The following is a 22,803-nucleotide window of genomic DNA, read 5'->3' as shown; positions in this document are numbered from 1 at the left end:
AAAAGGTTGACTGCTGACTTGAGTTTTCATTTAGGAATTACATAGCTGAATTCCTTGGCGACCTTAAATTAATATCTATCAGTCTTTTAAAGTGATTTCGATATCACATATATGATATGGTGCTAGCCACAGGGTGAGAAAACAAAAATAACCTCTGCTCTCAAGGAGCACATTCTGCTAAAATGAATAACAGTAATAGCTCTTAGCTACCATTAAAGGGCTAGTTAGCTCTTAAAGGTTTGCTAAGCCTTTACAATGTTATCTCACTTAGTTACATATTCAAGTGTATCTAAGAAGACAGATAAATATTGTGTAGCTAGGTAAGGTTCCTGGGTGGTATAATGGATAGAAGGCTGGACCTTCAGGAAGACATCTTCTAGAATTCAACTCTAGCCTCAAATACTTAAACCTGAGCAAGTCATTTAAACTTTGACTCAGTTTCCTCATCTGTAAAATGAATTAGAGAAGGAAATGGCGGTAACTTTGCCAAATGATGTCATGGAGTCAGAAAAGATGGAGCAACAAAGTGCTTAATAAATGCTTTTCATTCATCTCAAGTATTGTACAAATTACATATACTAAGTAATTTCAAAAGGAAAAAAGGACTGACAACTTGAGGTGGATAGAGGCAGAGGTTAGTGCTTTTAAAGAAGTTTGGGATTCCAAAGAGAAAGATGAGGATGCAATGTCTTTTATTTTCTTTCTTAAGTTTCCCAAGTAGTAAGCAAATGGAATCTTTCAAAAGAAAAAGGTTGGGCAAACCATGTACTTAAATGTTGAATGATGGTTTCTAAGGTCCTTTTGAAGTTCTAAATCCACAAATTCAAGAGGTAGAAAGGCTTCTTGGATCCCAGTAGTGACCCCCTTGTGTGTAAAGTATATATAGCTAAGTTTCCTATTGGAGACTTAATCCTTACAGGGGCAGAAGTGTCCACATACTTACAATTCTTGGGTTTTAAGCTCTGAAAGCTTCAAACCGCATTGACCTTGAATGGATTAAAAAGACACCAACAATTTTCAAAGGAACAGACTTATTTCACTGTTTTCACCCAAGTGCGTTTTCTGTGGTGGTCCCACGGGGTCCAAGTCAACCTGAGAAGCCCAGGTTTCTCTCCACTCCAGGAGACCAAACAAGCTGGAGACTTTCCGCCTTCCCCAAACTAGAAGCACTGCGCAGCTGCCAGCAGAGCCGGCAGAGAAAATAGGCGTATTGCGCCTGCGCCAGTGCCGGCCACCTCACAGAACGCTCTGACAACTCTACTACCGCCGCCATCATCGCCGGGTTTGAACCCTCCATCCCGCCGTAGCCAGATTGCTGGCCTGCCATTCGGTCTTTCCTTCTTTCTTTCTTCCGAATCTCTTAAGTCCTCGGCTTCAAGATGGAATCCTTTGCAGCAGCAGCAGCAGCGGCAGGAAGAGGGAGTCCCCTCCGAGGGGTCCGAGCCGAGACTGCAGAAATGGCAGCGCAGAAGATTAACGAAGGGCTGGAGCATATCGCCAAAGCAGAGAAATAGTGAGTGAGCCAGATCCAGAGCTGGGGCATGGGTTGTTCATTTACTTGAACCAGGGAGTTGCCCTGGACTTGCTATTCCGTCGAGCTGGCGGGTAGCCCGTCTGGGGACCCCAAGGCCCCTGACAGCCCCACGAGCCCTGGCTGAAGTGGGGACTGGGTGTCGGGGGAGGGGGTTGCGGTGCACCCTGGGAGTTGTAGTTTCCTTTCTCAATTTCCGGGTTTTCCGAGGCTATGGATGTAATCCATAATACTGCAGTGTTCCCTGCTTTTTGGGAGAGGGTGTGGATTCTGTGTTTGCGTTCCCTTTTGCAGCTAAACAAACACACAAATGGGTCTTACGTAAATAATAAATTCCACCAAGAGTTGTCGAATCTGTCATTTTCCCCATCACATTACAGCAACAACAATAATTAGAATATATTTACATGCTTTTTCAATTTATGTATGATTTCAGATTTCTTTATAGAATGAGTTTTTTGTAATTGCTCAGTGAGAGTTAGCCTCGAATTTAACAACCTCCTACCCTTCCCTGCCCAAATTGCTGTAGATTATCCAATAGTCATCTGTCTTTTCTAGGTGCCAGTGGTATTGACAACTGTCGCTTTAAGGAAAGGAAGTCTTGATGACCCGAATTATAGATGACAGCCACATTTGTCAGAACATTTATGTGATATTTTGTTAGGAACTCACAACACAGCTGTTCCTTACTTCGAAAGCTTTAGAAATCATACCTATTTCATCCATTTTCTCCCCCAAAACTTTTTTCTATATGAAGGGGTGGGGGTATTCTCAGACTCATTCTGGTTATCTCCCCCCATTCATTCTCTTCATTAAAGAAAAATAATTTCACTATTCCTTGAACACTTGCAAACACTTAGTATATTTAAAGTTTTGATAGTTCATATTTTGTTGTCTTCATGATTATACATTTTTAGAAGGCAGGGATCATACCAATTTAATTTTGTATGGGCTTGATATACTCGAGTATAGCAAATGGCAGTGCCACTGTCTGATGAAGAAGATAATAGAAAACATGGTATTCAGAGAACTGAAATTTTCTATTGGATACTCAGGTTATATATCCTATCTAGATAGCAAATACAGATTTACTTTCCAGTAGTAGTTAGGGTTGCATGTTTCAGTTTCTAGTCATTTAAGAAGTAATACCTTGTCAGTGAAAGATCTTTTTTATTTCCTTAATTCAATTATGTTTATGATAGGATTCAACGGGACACTTTTCTCACTTCTATCCCCAACTTCCAGGGTGAGTTGGAATGTTTGGCATAACATGTTACTTAATTTCACTATTACTTCAATCATTGTTGTTATTATTATTGTTGTTGTTGTTTTAACCCTGGCCTTCTATCTTAGAATCAATAGTGTGTATTGGTTCCAAGACAGAAGAGCAGTAAGGGTAACATTGGGGATTAAGTGACTTGACTCCTACAGCTAGGAAGTGTCTGAGGTCAGATTTTAACCCTGGTCCTTACATCTTTAGGTTGGCCCTCAATGCACTGAACCACCCAGCTTCCCCCACTGGATAATTTTTTGAACACCATATTATCATTTATACTGCCCCTTTTCTTTCTTTCTCATTGCATCTACTAACCTTTAGGATATTACTTCTTTTTTTATTCCTTCAGTTCACCATCCCACTCCCAGTTTCTTGTCATCATGACTTCAGTGTCTACTTTGATGACTTCATAGTCCTTGAGAAGACCAGTGACTTTATTCATCTTCACTTCATACAACCACAAATATATGGCCACATTTTGAATTTTCATCATTACATCAAACTATTCTGCTTCTTAGATTTTGAATTTTAATATTTACTTCTATAACTTATCCTGGGCTTAACCCAGGATCACATAGCTAGAAAGTATTGTAATAAAATAGGTAATCTGTGTATCCTCCCTTTCTTCATGTCTCTTCCACAATATGTGAGGTCAAATTTGAACTCAGGTCCTCCCAACTCCAGGCCTGATGCTTTATCCACTGAGTTACCTAACTGTCCCCTTTCCTTTAATACAAAAAATGAAAAATAAAAACAAAAAACAAAAAAGCAAAGGAAATTTGAGCAGGTTTGAATCAGGGTGGAAAATTAACCCAGGGTAAAGAATGGGGAGCCTAGGATTTGATAGATGTTTTTCTGCCCTCAGTCCTTGATCAATTCTTTCTTATATGACCAATGAATGGAAAGTTTTGTCTTTTTCTTGCCCAGCATTGGCAGCCCATTTGGGGCCCCTTGGATAAACTAAACTCTCTGGTTCTGTGTGAGGAAGAATCATAGTATTGCCCCATTGAATTCTTTGGACAAGAAAGGCTTTTTTGCTTAATTCATTTACAAACACTTTTTTTTTTATGTAGAATGAACTTTTTTCTCATTTTCTTGTGACATATCTTGTAGGTGCCTAGTTATTTATGGGTTGTCTCCATTAGCATATGAACTCTTTGAGGGCAGGGACTGTTTTTGTCTTTATTTATATATCTACAACTCAGCACAGTGATTGATATATATTAAGAACTTAATAAATGATTGTTGAGGGGGCAGCTGAATGGCTTAGTGAATTGAGAGCTAATCCTAGAAAAGGGAGGTCCTAGGTTCAAATATGGCTTCAGACACTTCCTAGCTGTGTGACCCTGGGTAAGTCACTTGACCGTCATTGCCTAGCCCTTACCTCTCTTCTGCCTTGGAACCAATACACAGTTTTGATTCGAAGATGGAAGATAAGGGTTTAAAAAAAATGATTGTTGACCCAACTAACTGAACCACTTACCCTTCAAATGTTGTCTTTCCTAGTGTTGCCTTTTCCTTCCTCTATTATATATATTTAAGTGTATGTGTATCATTCATGCATGTATATAAACACTTCTCCAAAAAACTTTAAGATGAGGGACTTTTGTCTTATTCTTCTTTTTTAAAAAATCAATTAATTTGTTTGTTACATTAAAATTCCCAGGATCTCCCATTCTCCCTTCCCTCCCTGTAGTAGAGAAAGTATCATTTAACAAAAAGATATATGTATATATAAACTATGTTTTGCTTGTTCCTATTTATTAGTTCTTCATCTGGAGTTAGACATACACAAGTCATTCTTCAAGCAATATTTCTGTTGCTGAATATAATGTTCTCTTTGTTCTTATTCATTCTTGTTTTGTCCAGCACCTAGGATAGCTCCTTGAGCATTTCCCCCCCCCCCCCCAGATATTTATCAAAAGAACAAATATTTTGACATTGATACTAACAGAATTAAATTTAAATAGTGTGACTAAATTGATCGTTTAAGACCCTTCTACCTCTAAATTTATGATTATGGTTCTTAGATTTGAAATAACTCTAACAGTCCCTTATATTTTTCAGGGCAGAAGGAAAGTAAACTTGATCTCAAGTTAGAAAATATTACTACATACTACATTATGCTCTACCATAGTGAACTAAAATTAGTGATATAAATTACTTCCTGTGTAACTACTACGTGGCATTACTTTTAAAAAGGATTTATAAAAGAAATATTATTTGTTAGGCCCTATATTTTTGGTTTGGAAATTTTGATCACTAAAATCAGTAACCCAAAAGATTTAGTAGACTGATATTCTGTTAGTTGTAGTATTTTCTCTCAACTTATCACAAAGAATTTTAGTATTATCTAGTCTGATTCGTGCATTTTACAGGGGTAGAAACTAAGGCAAAAAAAGTGAAATGGCCTATTTCAAATTATGTAGGTAGTAAATAGCAGAAATAGAAGAATTTGACCCCAAGTCCTCTCATTCTGAATTGAATGTTCTTTTTTCTACACCACTGGGAACACCAATGAAGAAGAGCTGGTTGACTAAGGTTTTCTTCATATTCTTGCCTTTGAATCCACTTTGCCTATGAGTCTTCCTCAGCTGTATTTCTAAAGTTATTGCTAATGAACTTACCATCATTTAAAAAATCCATGTATATGAGTTTGTAGATTATATAGTTATGGTTGTATTTCTTTTAGCAGTTATGTACTAAGTGTTGCATTCTGGTCAGATCAGGTTCCTTTTCCAGGAGTAAGGAGTGGGGGATAGGTAGACAGAAATAGTTAGAATGACTGATGAATTAATGGGTGCAGTCCATGACACTGGAGAAATTATACCAACTCTTGGGTGCATTCTTATAGCTTCTTCATGATTGTCATAGTTAGAAGGTGCCTGTGATCTATAGGCACTAGATATATGTACATTTTAAAAAAGGTGCCAGCTGTCTTTGCCCCATTGAGTATAAAAGTTGCTCCTAACTTGCTTGGACCTGAGTTTCCTGGAACTACCATATATACTCCTTTATCTTATAGAAACTATAGTAGAAATCTGAGTAATTGAGTGACCAGAGGAGTTGTTCGGCACTATATTCTTACTTCACTAGTTTGTGTGTATTTGTATATGCATGTATATGTATGTGTATATATGCATACACATATGTATATATATTTGTATATATTGTATATATGCCCAGGGTGACCTTGGGCAAATCATAATCACAGTTGCTTAGCCTTTGCCACTCTTTTGTCTTAGAACTGATATTAAGTTAGAAGGCAAAAGCTTAAAAAAAAAAGTTCCAGTAGCAAACTTTCTTTTTGTATGTGTTTGTATGCATTATTATTATTAAACCATATATTTAGATTTAAAGAATATAGGGTAATATTTCTATGAGATTTAGGTGTAGACTAATTCTCTGAGTTCCTACTATGGACTCAACACTATGCTAGAAATGGTGGCAAGTTAAAAATTCTCATGATTCTCAACCTCAGAACATTTGCAGTTTATTTAAAGCATAAAATAATACTTATTTTAAAAGATTTTTCCAGTGAAATGCTTGTTTCTTATAGTAAAAAAGACAAGGAAATATTTCACAAGTGAGCAAGATAGCATTCAGAGGGTAAATTGACTTAATATTGTAATATAGGATGACACTTCCAAAATAAAAATTATATTTAAGTTCCTAGAATAGTCAGATATGTAGGGTATAAACCAGTGGTTTACAGGAATAAAAAGAAATAGCAATTTAATTCATAGTATATATTTTGACTTAATAGTGGCCTGGGTTGACCATGGATTCTTGATGGCTATACTGAATGTAAGTACTGCCAAATTTTACTATGTTGGAAGGGTTTTTGGAAAGTCAATACCAGATCTGAAGTCAGAAAGATCTGGGTTCAAATCTAGTCTCAGACAATTCCCGGCTGGGTGACCCTGGGCAAACCATAACCATGGTTGCTTAGCTTTTGCCACTCTTTTATCTTAGAACTGATACTAAGACAGAAGGTAAAGATTTCAAAAGAAAAGTTCCAGTAGCAAATGTTCTTTTTTTCTTTCCTAGCAAGAAACAAACTTCCCATCTGTAGAGAGGCTTATCATTAGTGGATTGGCAACTAAATGATATTGGGGGTTTTTTTGGTCAATTTTAGAAACAAAGAAAAATGCAAAATGACATCTAGTCCAGTGAGACCCTCTGTTGTTTCTGCAATAACAGTGGCAGAGTAGTAGAGAAGTGGATAGAGTGAAGACCAAAATAATGACAATAATAACTGACATTTTAATATCATTTTAAGGTTTAAAAACCACTTTTATGTGTATTATCTCATTTGATCAATGCCAGAAGTAGATGATAAGATAAAGATGAGATGACAATGGAGACATTTAATTATAAAGTTCTAAGCCCCAGTTGGTGGTGCTCTTTTCTTCCTCATATTATCTCATATTTACTTCTCTGTGTATTATGCCTGTAACTTTAAGGATTGCAAAAAAATATGTGACCTTTTTTTTTCCCACTGCACAGTATGGGAAGGTAACAGAGTGGGAAAAAAATATGAGATTGAGATTAAAATAATTCTTTTCTCAAGTCTCATAGTAATTTTGTGACTATGGAAAGTCATTTAAGCAATTTCAAGTCGAGAGACGTTCTCTGTAAAGTGAGGGGATTTAGACAAGGGAATCTCTGATGGCCTTTGTGGTTGTTGTTGGAGACAGCTGTGACTCATAGTTAAGAGGACTAGGCTTGGAGTCAGGAAGACCTGAGTTCAAACAGGGCCTCAGAAGCTTCTTAGCTATGTGAGCTTGGGCAAGTCACTTAACCTCTGATTGACTGACAGAAGGGTTCACTGGAGAAGGAACTGGCACACCCCCTCAGTATTTTTGCCAAAAAAACCTCATGGATAGTTGTGGTCCATGAGGTTATGACAAGTCATCTATAACTGAACAACAACCATATTTGTACTTTTGTTTATTTTAATTTTATAGTCAGCCATGCATGTTTTCCACTAAACTATTTTATCACTTACTTTTACAAAATCTTTGGCCTTTCCATGTATTGTTTTTCTATATGTACTCTTTCATATAGTTATTCTCCTTGAGAATGTTGAGTATTCTAATAAGCCAAGCCATGAGAAAAATGTTTTACTTCCTTGTTTATGATAAAGATCTCACAGCATCATCTCATATAAATCTTTCACTGTTTCTTTAAATTCTTCATATTCATATTTCATACTTCACAATAATAATTAGTTGCTCATATATACTCCATTTGTTCAGCAGTGCCTCAATCAGTGGGTGCCTACTTTGTTTTCAATTCTCTTCTACTATGAGAAGTTGCCTAGACAAGTGGTGCCAAATTCAAAGGGAAACAGGGACCATTAATGGTATGTAAGGACCTCTTGGACTTCAGAGTTAGAAGACCACATATTAGCATTATCTATTACATTTTAGTCAGATTTGGTTCTTACTCGCAGCATGTTTGACACCTCTGTCCTAGACCACATTGCCTAGTAGGTGGTAGAAGACTATTCTGTGGAGTACAGAGCTGCCAGACATGCTGCAAGCGAGGCTCAAATCAGTTAAAGTGAAATAAGATAATGTGTGGTCTTTTAACCCTGTGACTCAAGAAGATTCTTACATATAATTAACAATTTCTGTCTTGGGGAATATTTGGTAAAATAAATAAGAAAATAATAGCACATAAATAATGTTAATATATGGTTTTCTGATCTTTACATAGAGTTAGTGGCCCCTCTTTCCATTTGAATTTGATGCCACTGGTCCAAGAATTTTAAGAAGTAACAGATGAATTTGGTAAAGATCAAGCAATTAGCAAATGTAAGCACTTAGTGTGGAGTATTGCTCTGGGTGATGATAAGAATACTAAATTTAGAGAGGCATTCATGGAAGAGAAAGTTTTGTCCTTTAAGACCTCCATTTTGATTTCATTTTCAACATCTCTTGTCCTTCATAACCTGAGTGAGCCACCTAATGTCTTTGAGGCTTATTTTCCTTATCTGAAAAATGGGGACAATGGTACCTATGATATTTATTTCACCGGGTTGTTGTAAGGCTTAAATGTAAAGTGCTTTGCATACCTTAAAGTGCTATGTCTATTATAAGACATTGTCCTGCTTTCCGGGAAATTATGGTCAAGGAGAGAGATGTTACATAAAGGCAGTTAGCACATTGTTTTACACATATTAGGCATTTAATGTTCATTTAATTGAATAAGTATCTTTAAAAGTTATAAAACAAAATGCAAATGAGAATCAGAGGATCCAAGAAGAAAACTTTGTATAATATATCCACTTTTAAGTTGAGCTGTAAAGGAGGGAAAAGTACATAGACTAACAGGTCAAAGCAGGGCATCTCAAGCAAATGGGTTAGCATAAACAACTGAGTGGAGTTGAGAGCATACAGTGCAATTTTGTAGAGTGAAAATGACATATAGAAGTTATAAAATTCAAACCTGTGGTACCAAATATTATTTGAATGGTTATAAAATAATTTTAATGAGTATTATTTTATGTTGTGTTAAGCTATAAGGTTGATTACATCTCTTTAATAAATGCTTGTTGAATTGAATTGAATTTCATGTTTCAGTGTATAGATTCATGGTCTTCAAAAGGAAAGAAGGACTTTTCTTGTCTCTAAACCTTGCTCAGTTATCTTCAGGGGTGTTTGCTTTTGAAGACTCAGACTTTTCCCTGATATTGACTGTCAGGAATAATTGACTGATTGTGCCTTGTTTTATGTAGGATCAATTACAATTATGTTTATATAAAGAAGTGTTAAAAAGAGGTCTGGAGTAAGGTGATAAGGTATTTTGTGATTTTGACACATTATATATTTGACACATTTGACACAAATATTTGGAATTTAGTATTGAGAGATACCCATAATTTATTTTTTATTGAACAATAAGATCTGGAACAAACTTTTATTCCTTTTTAAAAATTTGTCTTGGATCATTGTCTTGGTCAGAGTAACTAAGTCTTTCACAACTGATCATTATTATAGTATTTTGCTTACAATGTACTTGTCCTGGCTCTGCTCTCTTCACTTTGCATTAGTTCATATAAATCTTTTCAGCTTTTTCTGAAACTATCCCCCTTTGTTATTTCTTATAGCACAATAGTATTCTATCACAAACTTATACCACAACTTGTTAAGCCATTCCTCAATTTCCAATTCTTTGTTAAGCAAACTTATAAAAGTGCTTACTGCCCTGGTTCTAATCACTTCTCAGGTAAGGACACATACACAAATCTTAAATAAAATGTGTGCTAAAAAAAATTGATGACTGACTTATGATGCTTTGGTATATGCCTGGTAGCAGGTTGAACATGCTTGGTAAGCTGATATCGATCTCTAGCTCTAGGTTTCTGTTTTGTTGGACAAGTTGGATTTCCTATTGCCTTTGAGATTGATATTGTGGTATGATCACAGAGTTCTATGAATTGAATGAAAATTTAATGTGCAAAGGACATTGTTTAGAAAATGAAAACATATCAAAGAAAAGCTTTCTATTTTTTTTAAAGGAACTTAAATAATCAATTAGTAGGTTACTTGATTATTCAAATTTTGTACATTTGGATTATAGTATTGTGCTATTGTTCTGTAATTGCAAACCCTTTAATAAAGGAGAAAATGAGTTTTTAATTATTATTGTTGTGGGTTGGAAAGTCCTTTTGTTTTATTTCTGCTATGGTTCAGCTTCTTAAGATTATCATTTTCAGTTAAATTTGCTAATGCATCATGATTCATCTGACTTATAAATGTAGATGATCAGTTGTATTAAAGTTGTCTTCTTTTTCACTTTAGCCTGAAAACTGGTTTTTTAAAATGGAAGCCAGATTATGACAGTGCGGCAACTGAATATGGGAAAGCAGGTAGGAGACTCTAGTCTTTTTAGATCTAGTGCTAAATCTTAAAATAATCATTTGCTTTCATCTAGCATGACATTAATGCAAATAGATCTGTTTCTGTTTTTAACAGCAATATGCCTTTGGTATTTTTTCCACTTAAATACTGATAGCTTCCTTTATTGTTGGGAGTTGATCTACTGCTTCCTTTCATCTGAATAGTGAGAGATGTGACACTCAGAAGTAGATTTTAGTAGTTTAAATATGTGCTATGCTCTTGTTCCCCCTAGTTATGTGATAAGTATGGGGATTTAATGTGTTACATATGGTGTAACTTGGATATTATAGACCTTTTTACAGCAAAATAAAATATATCCTAGTTATTGATTTGATTTTCTTCTTAGATGATTCACATATTCTCTGGAAACAGATCCAATGGTATATTTGTGAAAGTTAGACTTTTTCACTTTGATATTAAGCCATATGGATACTTTAGAATCATAAAATTGTAGTTACAGAAGAAATCTCAGAGGTAATATAGTCCAATCCACATCCCCTTACATCATGCCCAATTTGTGGTCATGTAGTCTTTCTTTGAAGGCCTGCAGTAATGGGAGCAATGTCCTAAGGCAGGTCATTCTGTTTCTATATAGCTATAACTGTTAAGAATTCCTTCCTTATATTTACTTCAAATCAGCTTCTCTGTAACTTCTATTCAGTAGTTCTAATTCTGGCTTTTGCGGCTAGCAGATTAAATTTAATTCTTCTAACACATACTAGTGTTTGGTTTCAAATTCTCTTACCACTTGGATCACCCTCCTCTTGACAAGTTGCATATTATCAGGATCTTTCCTAGAATATGGTACCCAGAATTGGGTATAAGGATTCCATCTTTGGACATTCTGTTTCTCCTAATTAGTTAAGCATTTTTTTGGTAATGATTCCCCTCCTTTTAAAAATATGAAATGAATTTTTGGTTTGATGTGTGACTTAGAGTTAATTTATGGTTAAAATTTGGGTTCAGTAAGGAGGTCAGTAGATTTGTATGATTTTCTATAGTTTTGGGCCCATAGTTTAGTTTGTCTTTATTAGGCCATACATTGTGATACATCAATTGGCTTTTAAGATGAAAAAATCTGCCTCTGAATTAATTAGCTTCTAATGTGATTATTGTTAACTGTTAAGCACCATCATCCCAGCTCAACAAAAGTATATGTAGCAGGTTAAAAAGTCATCTCTTTTTTACTCTTCTGAGTTCTGCTCATTATAAGCAGTAATGACATTCAGCAGTGGTAGGGAGCTCAGAGTATACTGGAGGTAGGCAGTTTGCTATCTAGTCACTTGATGAAGGTATAGCACTTCTTGTACTTGGAGTTGGTATTCAGGTTGGAGTTGGAGAAGCAGAAGAAGAATGGGGGGGGTGAGGGGGAATGAGGCATTATCTTTGTGTTCTTCTAATTGAAGAGAAGACAGAGAGGCAAGGGAAGGAGAGTATTGTGACAAAAAGGACTATTTGATGCTATTTCCTTCTTTTCTTTTTTCCTCTATCCCAATAGAATTTTAGATTTCAAAAAGGTAAGACAAATCTGTCTTCTCCTTTATAATGTACTTACATGACCTCCTCCCCTCCAGTCCCCCTCCCCAAACTACTAGTCATCTGTGATTGATCTCAGTAGAGTAATAACACAGAACATTAGGGGATTTTAAAAAAATTGAAATCTACATTTGATGAAGTAGACAGGAAGCACTTGGTCAGATGCTGCTGTGGTATACTTTAGCCACTCTTTGAGGGAAGATTCTTCCAACTCCAGATCCATTCAACTAGTATGAATGAGGAAATACATAGAAAATCAGCATTGCTCAATAGCATGTATACAGCTACAGAGAACTTGTACTTTCTTTTCATCTTGGTTAGAAGCTGGAGAAAATGAGAATAGACCTGGGGAAGTTCAGGTAAAACAAATTGTTGGGTTGGCATAGAAAATAATTAAACCAGCGTGGTGGTGGTAGGAGGAATAGTGAAGAGAGTAGAGGAGGGGGAAGGATTGGGGCATTTTATTTTATTTTAATAATTTAATTTAATTAATTTATTAAACCCTTACCTTCTGCCTTAGAATAAATACTGCGTATTGGTTCCAAGGCAGAAGAGCAGTAAGTATGTGACCCTGGGTATGTCACTTAACCCCCATTGCCTAGCCCTTACCACTCTTCTGCCTTGGAACCAATACAAAGTATTGATTCTAAGATGGAAGGCAAGGGCTTAAAAAAATGACAATGAAGGTTAAGAGACTTGCTCAGAGTCACACCTAGGAAGTGTCTGAGGCCACATTTGAACCCATCCTGTTCCTATCATTGGGCCTGGCTCTCAATCCACTAAACTACCCAGCTGCCCCTATTGGGACATTTTAAACCCTGCCTTTTTCTTGTTTCACAGCTTTAATTTTCAACCTCTTAATATTATATTTAGACTTGAGACTGCCATTAAAATTCTATAAATACTAGTATTTTTTACTACTTTAAAGGCTTAATAGTATTACAGTATGAAGTTTTTTTTCCTGTATATCTTATTAATGTAGTACCTTTAAAAACCAAAGACAATAGGTAGAATTTTCTTTGAATCCTGTTTTAGCTCAGTATTTTCCTCCTTTATGAAGTATTTTTGTAGTAACATTTCTACTTCAACATTCTTATTCTCATATCAGTCCTCAGTTCTGGTGCCCATTAGGATTAATGGGTTAAGGTTATTCAGCAAAGCCTGTGGTTGCTAATACTTGTTTTGATATTCAATTACCATTCTGAGTTGATTCTACCATACTAAGACTATAACTATCCAGTCAATTCTTCCAAAGTACAAAAAAAAGATAATTTTCCGTAGTAAATAATAGGTGTTAGAGCATTTCATTGTAATTTATATTTTTGACAGGCACTCTAGCTTTGCAAAAACTTTTGATTAAAAAATGGATTGTTAAATTCATCAAGTGTATTTTGGAAGAAGGTGAACAAAAGGAAGGCTTCCTGTTAAGCTAACATGTTTAATGACTTTTATTTGTAAAGAATGCAAATTGTTGGTGCATTTTTTATCACCAATTTAAAAATTACTTGTCTGCAGTTTTTTGATCTAAAGAAACTGCAATTTCATTTTTATTTTGACTGTCACTGTTATTAACTTCCTGAAATTTAGTTATCTTTTTAGGAATATTTTTTAATTTTTGAAGTATATTTAAAACTGAAAAGAGGAAAAGAACTCCACAAAGATATTGATACCTCAAGTGACAATGAAAAGTAATTGATTAGAAAAGTTGCAAGATAATTTTTTAATAGCATAAATCGTCAGGAAATTATATGGCCATAAAAATGATATAGCAGATACAAGGAACAAGAATTAAACAGTCAGTATATGCTCTTATTTGTAGTTATTAAATGTAAAAGTGAGTAAGAGAAAAGAGAGAGAGAGTCCTTAGCAGACTGAATGGACCACCTTGTGGTGAATTTCAAGGAATAGATTGTGAGCTTTATTGTTAGAGTGATTATATTAGTGGGTGGCAAATAGGTATAATAGAAAGAGGGCTTGCTTAAGAGACAGTTTTAAGTCTTCTGACACTTGCTGCTCATGTGGCCTTGGGCAAGTAAGTTTAATCAATCAATAAACATTTATTAGGTATCTACTTTGTGCTAGGCTTTGTCCTAAGTGCTGACAATGTAAAAAGAATCAAAAGAGTTCCTTCTCTCAAGGAACTTACAATCTATTGAGAGAGACAATATGCAAAAAAATTACAAAGCAGGCTACATAGAGGATAAAGGGGAAATAATTAACAGAGGGAAGACATTAGAATTGAGATGGGTTAGTGAAAACTTCCTGTAAAAGAAGGCATTTTTATTGGGGCTTAAAGGAAAGTATGTAGGCTTTACTTCTCTGGTTCTTAGTTTCCTCATCTATAAAATGAGAGAGTTGGACCTGAATACCTCTAAGGGCCCTTTCTGTTCAGAATCTATTATTTTAGGAAATGAAAAAGTCATTAAAGTGTTATTTTTATTCTTTTTCAAATTTTTCGGAAATAAGCTGTTTCACTAATACTTTTCCTAATGTAATGATTCATTTTGTTTTTTTCAAGTGATAAAAATGGAAACAGTTTTTTTCTTTTTTCTTTATTTCAGCTGTTGCTTTTAAAAATGCCAAACAGTTTGATCAAGCCAAAGATGCCTGTCTGAGAGAAGCTGCTGCACATGAAAATAATAGGGCGTATCTTTTCAGCATCATATAAAATGCTTTCTTAAGGAATTGAATCAATTATTAGGTGAAAATATGCCTTGGTTAATATTAATTATTGTTCTTAGTTGTAAATTTGTCACCTAGGAAGGAAAGCATAGCATTGCATTTTCAAATTATTTATTTATAAAGAATTCTCAGAAATAAGAATCTATTTTTATTTACAGAATTAATTTGTGAAAAGTATGTCTTCCAGATATTTAATTTTTGTTGATGGGTTTGATAATATTTTTCATCTCCCTCCTCCCCTATGGTATGGGGTGAAGGAGATATTTATTATTTAATCACTGAAGTATTTTAAAGTACTTATGCTATGTGCTAGGTATTTATACTATGAACTGAGAATAACAAAAGTGAGATAGTTCTGTCTTCTCAAGGGGCTTACATTCTACTAGAATGGTGCAGAAAAATAAATATCAAGTAAATAGCCAATAAAAGTAAAATAAAAGTAAATAGCCAATAAAACTGTCAAATAACTTTTAAAAACATATTTTAATCTAATTTTTCTTTCCTATTTTGATGCTAAGGCTGATAAACAAGTTGACCAGAATAAAAAAATTGACCAGAAATACTTAAAATTTGCTAAATGAAAATGATTTCTTATTCTATTTCTATTAAAAGATGGTTTGGCTATAATTATTTTTAATTTTGGTTGGGCTTGTTAAGTCAATACATATTGGAAATTAAAAAAAAAACTGCTAAATTTCTTTAGCACCTTTCTGAAACTTATAGTTTTTAGGAAGTATCTGTTATTATCAAATTATTTCTCATGTATATGCCATCTTTTTAGTGATTAACCTAGTTATGTCTCATTTCACTTTGTTCCTGTTAACTTGTAACTGTCTAGACCCTTGTTCATTTCTTTTGTTTTTATCCTTAACTCTGAGTCCTTTACATCCCCAGTCTTTTTCATGCAGCCAAGTAAGTTCTTTATATCTAGCTACTTAAAAATTTTTGAGTGTTTCCTAATGTTCAGGAAGCAAATTTGTATTTACTTTGTACTGACTTAAAATGTTTGTTCTTGTTTCTACTTAAAAGGATATTAATTTATAATTAGAATGCATTTTTATATTTGTTACAATGTAGTATCAGTGTTGTCTTTTCCTATCAGGCATAGAAAAAAATTTCAGTCTGTATTATTCTGTGGATTGAAAAGGGGAAAAACTAGATAATGATCTCTTTTTTTCTTCCCCTTATAGTAATTTTGAAAGTTATTCAACTGTAGAAGATTAGGAAGCTTGCTCTTGTATTCAGATCTTTTAAAAAACTTTTTTAGCTCTAATGTGTACCTTTCATCCATCCACTTTATATTGTACCAGAAGTACAATATAAAAAAGTAAGCATAAGCATAATAGAAAAAGGAAGTATGATTGTACCCAGCTGCTTTACTATTATTGAATGAGACAATTACATTTTCTGAGTAGCAAAAGCCAGAATGTTTTTTATTTTTTCTGCATTTAATTAAGATTACTTATGAAGAAAATTGTTTTCTCTTTTTTTTGCAGAGCTTATGAACAAGCTGGCATGATGTTGAAGGTCAGTATGGTACAACTACAACATAAGTAATATGTCTTGTTTATTATAACAAAATATTAAATATCATAGTTATGTTCAGTTTGAAAAGTCACAAGCCAGGAAATGCTATGCATGCTAGAAGAAAGATTTCTTAAATAGTGCCAGTTAGAATGTGAATAGAAGTAGGGCATTAATATTTTTTAAAAATACATTTTTATTTATTTCATTAAACATTTCCCAATTACATATAAAAATATTTTTAATGTTTATTAAATTTCTTTGACTTCCAGATTTTTTTCTCCCTTCTCCTCCTCCTCTTTCTTTGAGAAGGCAACAATTTGATATAGATTATACATATGAAGTCATGCAAAAAAATTTCTACATTACCTATGTTATAAAAGAAAACAGACCCCCCCCCCAAAAAAAAGTAAAAGAAGATATAAAAATATGCTTCATTCTGCATTTGTAGTTCATCAGTTCTCTCTCTGTGGGTGGATAGCATATTTCATCATGGGTTCTTTGGAATTGTTTTGGAACATTGTCTTGATCAGCATAGACTGTCTTTCAGCAGTTTCTTTTTCTTATAGTATTGTTCTTACTTGTGTATGATATTCTTCTCATCCTGCTTACTTTGCTTGCATTAGTTCATATGAGTTTTCCAAGGTTTTTCTGAAGCCATTCTGCTTATCATTTTCTTTCTTTTTAATCATTTATTTATTTTTTCAGTTACATGTAGAAACAGTTTTTGGTGATTGTTTTCTTACATTTTAGGATTAAAATTTTCTCCCCTACTTCCCTCTCTTCCCCCTTTTCTGATATAGCAAATAGTCTGATAGAGGTTATATTAGTGCTTTTATGCAATATATATTTCTGTGTTGTTCATGTGCTGATAACGGTTTAATCTCTCACAGTTAATCATCTTATAACATTTTATTACTATATACATCATTTTCCTAATTCTACTCACTTCACTTTGCATCAGCTTATATATGTTTTTCCAGATTTTTCTGAAAGTATCCTGTTTGTAATTTCTTATGGTGCAATACTATCCCATCACAATCATATACCACAACTTGTGAAGCCATTTCCAATTGATGATCATCCTTTCAAATTCCAATTCATTGCCACCACAAAAAAGAGCTGCTGTATATATTTTTGTACATATAGGTCCATTTCTCTTTTCTTTGATTTCTTTGTGATATAGTAATAGGGGTCTTGCTGAGTCAAAGGGTATGCAGAGTTTTAAAGTTTTTGGAAAGTAGTTCTAAATTGTTCTCTAAAAATTTGGACTGGTCCACAATACTACCAACAGTGCATTAATGTACCAGTTTTTCTACTTCCTCCCAAGCATTTGTCATTTTCCTTTTCTCGCATGTTTGCTAATCTGATAGGTATAAAGTGATATTTCAAGAGTTGTTTTAATTTGCATTTCTCTAATTAGTTGTGATTTACTGCATTTCCTGATAGCTTGGATTTCTTCTTTTAACAATTGCTTGTTCATATCCTTTGGTCATTTATTGAGCAATTGGGGAGTGGCTCTAACTTTTATGCATTTTACTTAGTTCCCTACATATTTGAGAAATTAGACCTTTATTGAAGAAACTTGCTATAAAATATTTATTTCAGTTTCCTTTTTTCCTTCTAATTTTGGATGCATTAGTGTTATTTGTGTAAAAGCTTTTTAATTTTTTGTACTCAAAATTATCTATTTTACTTTAGAGCATTAATAATTCATGTCTTAAGAAATTATGTTTTAAAAATTAAATTTGATAAGATAATATTGCTTAATTCTGAGAATGGTTATCAGTATATTAAGTGATATTAGTAGAGCCCATTGTAATTTTTCTGTTTTCTCAGTTTTAAAGGACTAAAGTGAATATGCTTGATTATATGAATAGCTCATCTGATTTAATATTGTGTTGAGGGAATAGAGAGGTTTTATTTTTTGTATTTTTTACATTTTAATGAATAGGCAGAACTTTTGACTCAAAAAAAGAACTACTTTAACTTTTCCTTGAATCACATTGTTCTTATTTAGGTAATTAATACTACTTTTACTCACACTAGTTTTGAAAATCATGGAGGATATTAATATTCTCTCAATTTAGGAGGAAAGAAGTCATTGATTTATATCTTGTGATAACCAGCATTGGTGGTATCACAAATCCAGGAAAACATTTTGAAAATTTAAAGATAAAACTAAATCCAATACATTTGAATTTTAAATGTATAAATGTAATTAAAGAAAGAAATTGAACTTTTCATTTTAATATATGTTGATAAAAATATTTTTATAACAGGCTTACTTATGTACTTGTAACTCAAAGCACTTATTGTAAAACTTTGTTTTGGGGGGCTTAAGCTATAATAAAAATCATTTCCTGGCTGAAAATTGATTTGGAATTGAATTTTGGTGAGGCAGACTGATCTAGTAGGAACATTAGCCCCTCAAGAACTAGTCTTGAAACCTGAGTTTTCTTTCCCCTTTTCCCTGGATTTCCTTAGAAGTAAATATAAGAAAACATATAGATTTCTTTCTCATATTGCTGTATACCTAAACAGGTCCAAATTGGGCCATGATTTCTGACATTACAATTCAGTGTCTTGTTGCTAGGTCACCTTCATCTCCATAATATGTTAGTTTAGTTTGTTTTCCCAGCTGGATCTATTTTGAAATAGTTAATGTGTTTGAATCTTCATCAAAGCTTTCTTTTTAGACATGTTTGCTAAATTGTTTAATTTGAATGTTTGAAGGCAGAGTTTAGAATGAATAAAAAAAGAAATCTGAGTGAATTGGCAGATTTAGAAAAAACATTTTGGTATGTATTTTAATTCAATAAACATGTACAATTCTAGGCAACATTATGAGTCTTGAGCTTCATGGTCTTGAATAAAACCTGGTGGCTAAACTATCCACCCATTTATCAGCAAACCTTTATGGCATTGCATTGTGGCTAGACAGAGCCTATGACAGAGGTATGCAATGGGCCCTGTAGTTCTTGTATCCACTTCTGATTTTAACATTTTCTAAATCTTAATAACTATATATTATTTGCCTCAGAGGGATCATGTGATTTAAAAAGTGGCCATATTGAAATATTAGCATTTTTACTTTATGCTTCATAATTGAAACCTTTCTGCCAGCTTATTGGAAAGTCCTGAGTGGCATAGTTGTGAAGTTGGCTGCATGTCAATTTGAAACTGAATATCGGGATTATGGAAGTGCTTCTGATATTCAGAGAGTGAAGGCAAAACATTTCTAAATCATGCTTAATCTTCATCTGTTTCCAAGACATAGACTTGTTTGTGCAACCTATATGGTGCCTACTGTATATTGTATTGTTTGTAGGTAATGTGCTTTTTTCTTGGGTTAAATCTCTCACCAAATTCTAAGTCCCATGAGAACAAGGGTTGTATGTTATATTTATTTGTATGTCCCATGAACTCCTAGGATAGGGTTTTATAGATAACAGATGGTCAAGAAAAGTTATTGAATGAAGGAAGAAGGAATTCAATGCAGGTGCCTTTGAGCTTCTAACTTTCAGTATTAAAGTCGGTACAACAAGTTTTAAAACCATTTTTTTCAACATTAAGTTTTTAATATAACTCTGTCTTTTGGCTTCCATGAAGAAATGACAGGCATGGTTTACTGAGATTCATGGTAGACATTTTATTAATTTTTAAAATATATTTTCACTGAATGTCAGAGAGAGAATTTTTTTCCTTGCAGCTTTCAGACAGACCTGTCTATTTAATTTGTTAGTCTCATGGGAAATGAAAAATCTTATTTTAAAGTAAAGATATGAACCTGTTTTAGGACTGGGATCATGATTATTGCTTTTACAATCTGCTCAGTGACTAAGTAGATATGACTTTTCTTTGAAAACATAATTCCAGGATCATCATTCATGTCCTGTCCATGCAATCACATTATCTCCTATGAGTTCAGTTATCATCATCATCATCATGGAGATGACTTCCAAATCTATACATATCTACTTTTTGTTTTTCTTCCTCTTTAGCTATCTACCCAACATCTCTGACTAGATTTCTTAAAGGCAATTCAAACTCTAAGTTTAAAATAGAACTTTTTCAAGGCCACCACTATTTTTCAGATCACCCAGGCTCTCTATGAGTCAACTGTAACTTTTCACTTTCCTTTACTCATTATATTTAATCAGTTGTGAAATATTTTAATTTCTACCTCTCCAACATCTATCCTATTATGATCCTTTCTTTCCATCCATAGTCATCACCTTATTTAAGCCTTAATGTAACAGCTGCTTCTATTCTCTTCCCTTTCAAATATATTTGCCACACAGTGGCCAAATTAATATTCCTAAAGTGCAGGTCTGAATATGTCAGTCCTCTACTTAGGAAGCCTGGATTACCACTAATATAATTATAGATGTCTGTGTTTGGTACTTTAAGCCATTTAGAATCTGACTCCAACCTTTCTTTGGTGATTGATTTCACATTCTTCTTGCACTCTTCTGTTCTGGGCATTCCAGTCTACTTTCCATTTCTCATACATAATATTTCATCTTTGCCTCTCCCTTTGCACAGGCTCTCCCTCATTCCTGAAATGTGTTCACTTCTACCTCAGGCCTTTTCTGATCTTCGCCCTCATTTCCCAGTTGTGCTTCTTCCTGACAGAAACTTTAAATTTACTTAATTTTTATGTTGTGTTACTTATAGTTGTATCCATATTGATTTCTTCCTGTAAAATGTAAGTAGTGGGGCTGTTAAGTTTTTGTTTGGTTATCTCCAACACCAAGCACAATGCCTGACCCATTACTAGCACTAAGTACTTAATGAATTGAATGTGAGGTATTATTCCTTTAAATTTCAATTAAACATTTTTAATTCTCAAGACTTCAAGACTTTTAGATGTGAGAGCTTTAATAATAATATAACACTTAATAATCTCATAAGGTTATTCTCTCAGCTTGGGCATATTCATGGACAAAATATTAGGAAAACAATGGTTTGATCTTTCAGATTTAATATGGCTAGTTGAACAATCCTAATGTTAGATTTAAAATTAAAGCTTTAATTTAGTAGTTGTTTATTAAGTATCTGTATGTGTAGGTAATTGTATTGGAAATAATAAAAAGACAGAAGAGATCTAGTCTTATGCATTACAGAGCTTATAGTCAAATGAGGTATACATAGATAATTGTAATGCAGAAGAGCACATGAGAACATAAGAGAAATATCACAAAGTGCTGTATTAGGACGTTGAAAGGTAAGATGATTTCATCTAGAAAGATTTCATGGGAAAAGTAACATTTAAACTAGATATTGGTAGATTTTCACACACAGGACAAAGGAAGCCATTCCAAAATAGGCAACATAATGAGTAAAGACATGTTGATAGGAAAGTGTAGGATATGCATGAGGAACAGAAAATAACTCATTTTTGCTAGAGAATAGAATATGTAGCAAGTAGTAGTATGAAGTAGGATTGAAAAAAAGTGGAGTGTAACCATTTTTCAAAGAGCTCCAAATGCTAGACTAAGAAGTTTGGACCTTATGTTTTCATGTTTTAATCAGTGAGCAAAAGGGAGTTATTGAGGTTTTGAGTAGAGAAATGTCAGGATCAGATCTGTGTATGAGGAATTTTAATTTGGCATCCATATGTTTGAGGGAATGGTCTTGAGATGGGAAGCTCTTTCTACTAGGGTCAATAAGGAGGACTATATTTAAGTAGTTGGTGGTGGAAATAGAGAAAAAAAGGATGAATGTGACAAGTCTTATAAAATAGTGAATTACATATGTATAGAACTTATTTTTTTCTTAGTTACATGTGTAGATTTTTTTAAACGAAATTATTTTTGAATTTTGAGTTCTAAATTCTCTCCTCCCCTCCTTCCCCATACCCTTCCTTGAGAAGGCAGATGATTTGATATAGATTATACATGTGAAATTCTATAAAATGTATATCTATATTAGCCATGTGCATGTGGAGGAATTAATATATTTTGATTTGATTAGATGCAGCATAGGTCAGTGAATGTATATATGAGAATTCATCTAGTCAATATGTGTATATGTATGCATATACAGATACCTACACACTATTATGAAAATCACGTGGAAGAAATTTGTTAAACTTGGTTTTCCTGTGTTTTTGGTATTAAGTCAATAAATTGTAAGTTCATTCCTACATTTTCTTCTGTTGTTACAATCTCTGACCCATAGTGTATCTCTTAACTAAAGGAGATGCAGAAATTACCAGAAGCTGTTCAACTCATTGAGAAAGCCAGTATGATGTATCTGGAGAATGGGACTCCTGACACAGCAGCCATGGCTTTGGAACGGGCAGGAAAGTAAGTCTGCAAAATGTTGCTGGTAATAAA

At 33.8% G+C, this 22,803-nt stretch overlaps 1 protein-coding gene across 2 annotated transcripts in view; it reads left to right on the top strand.

The window, feature by feature from the left end:
• Nucleotides 1-1,224: 1,224 nt before the first annotated feature.
• NAPG (NSF attachment protein gamma) overlaps nt 1,225-22,803 on the top strand; it is a 47,051-nt gene continuing 25,472 nt past the window's right edge. The window contains exons 1-6 of one of the 2 annotated variants that reach the window (XM_001365029.4): nt 1,225-1,513; nt 10,619-10,686; nt 14,815-14,899; nt 15,830-15,847; nt 16,432-16,462; nt 22,664-22,773. In XM_001365029.4, the coding sequence (XP_001365066.2) occupies nt 1,380-1,513; nt 10,619-10,686; nt 14,815-14,899; nt 15,830-15,847; nt 16,432-16,462; nt 22,664-22,773 (446 nt within the window). In that variant the 5' untranslated portion in view covers nt 1,225-1,379. The remainder of the gene's footprint in view (nt 1,514-10,618; nt 10,687-14,814; nt 14,900-15,829; nt 15,848-16,431; nt 16,463-22,663; nt 22,774-22,803) is intronic. The other variant, XM_056823645.1, reaches the window with a different exon arrangement.

Source organism: Monodelphis domestica, chromosome 3, assembly GCF_027887165.1.
Source record: "Monodelphis domestica isolate mMonDom1 chromosome 3, mMonDom1.pri, whole genome shotgun sequence".
Taxonomy (NCBI): Eukaryota; Metazoa; Chordata; class Mammalia; order Didelphimorphia; family Didelphidae; genus Monodelphis; species Monodelphis domestica.
This window is presented reverse-complemented; position numbering and strand designations above follow the sequence as displayed.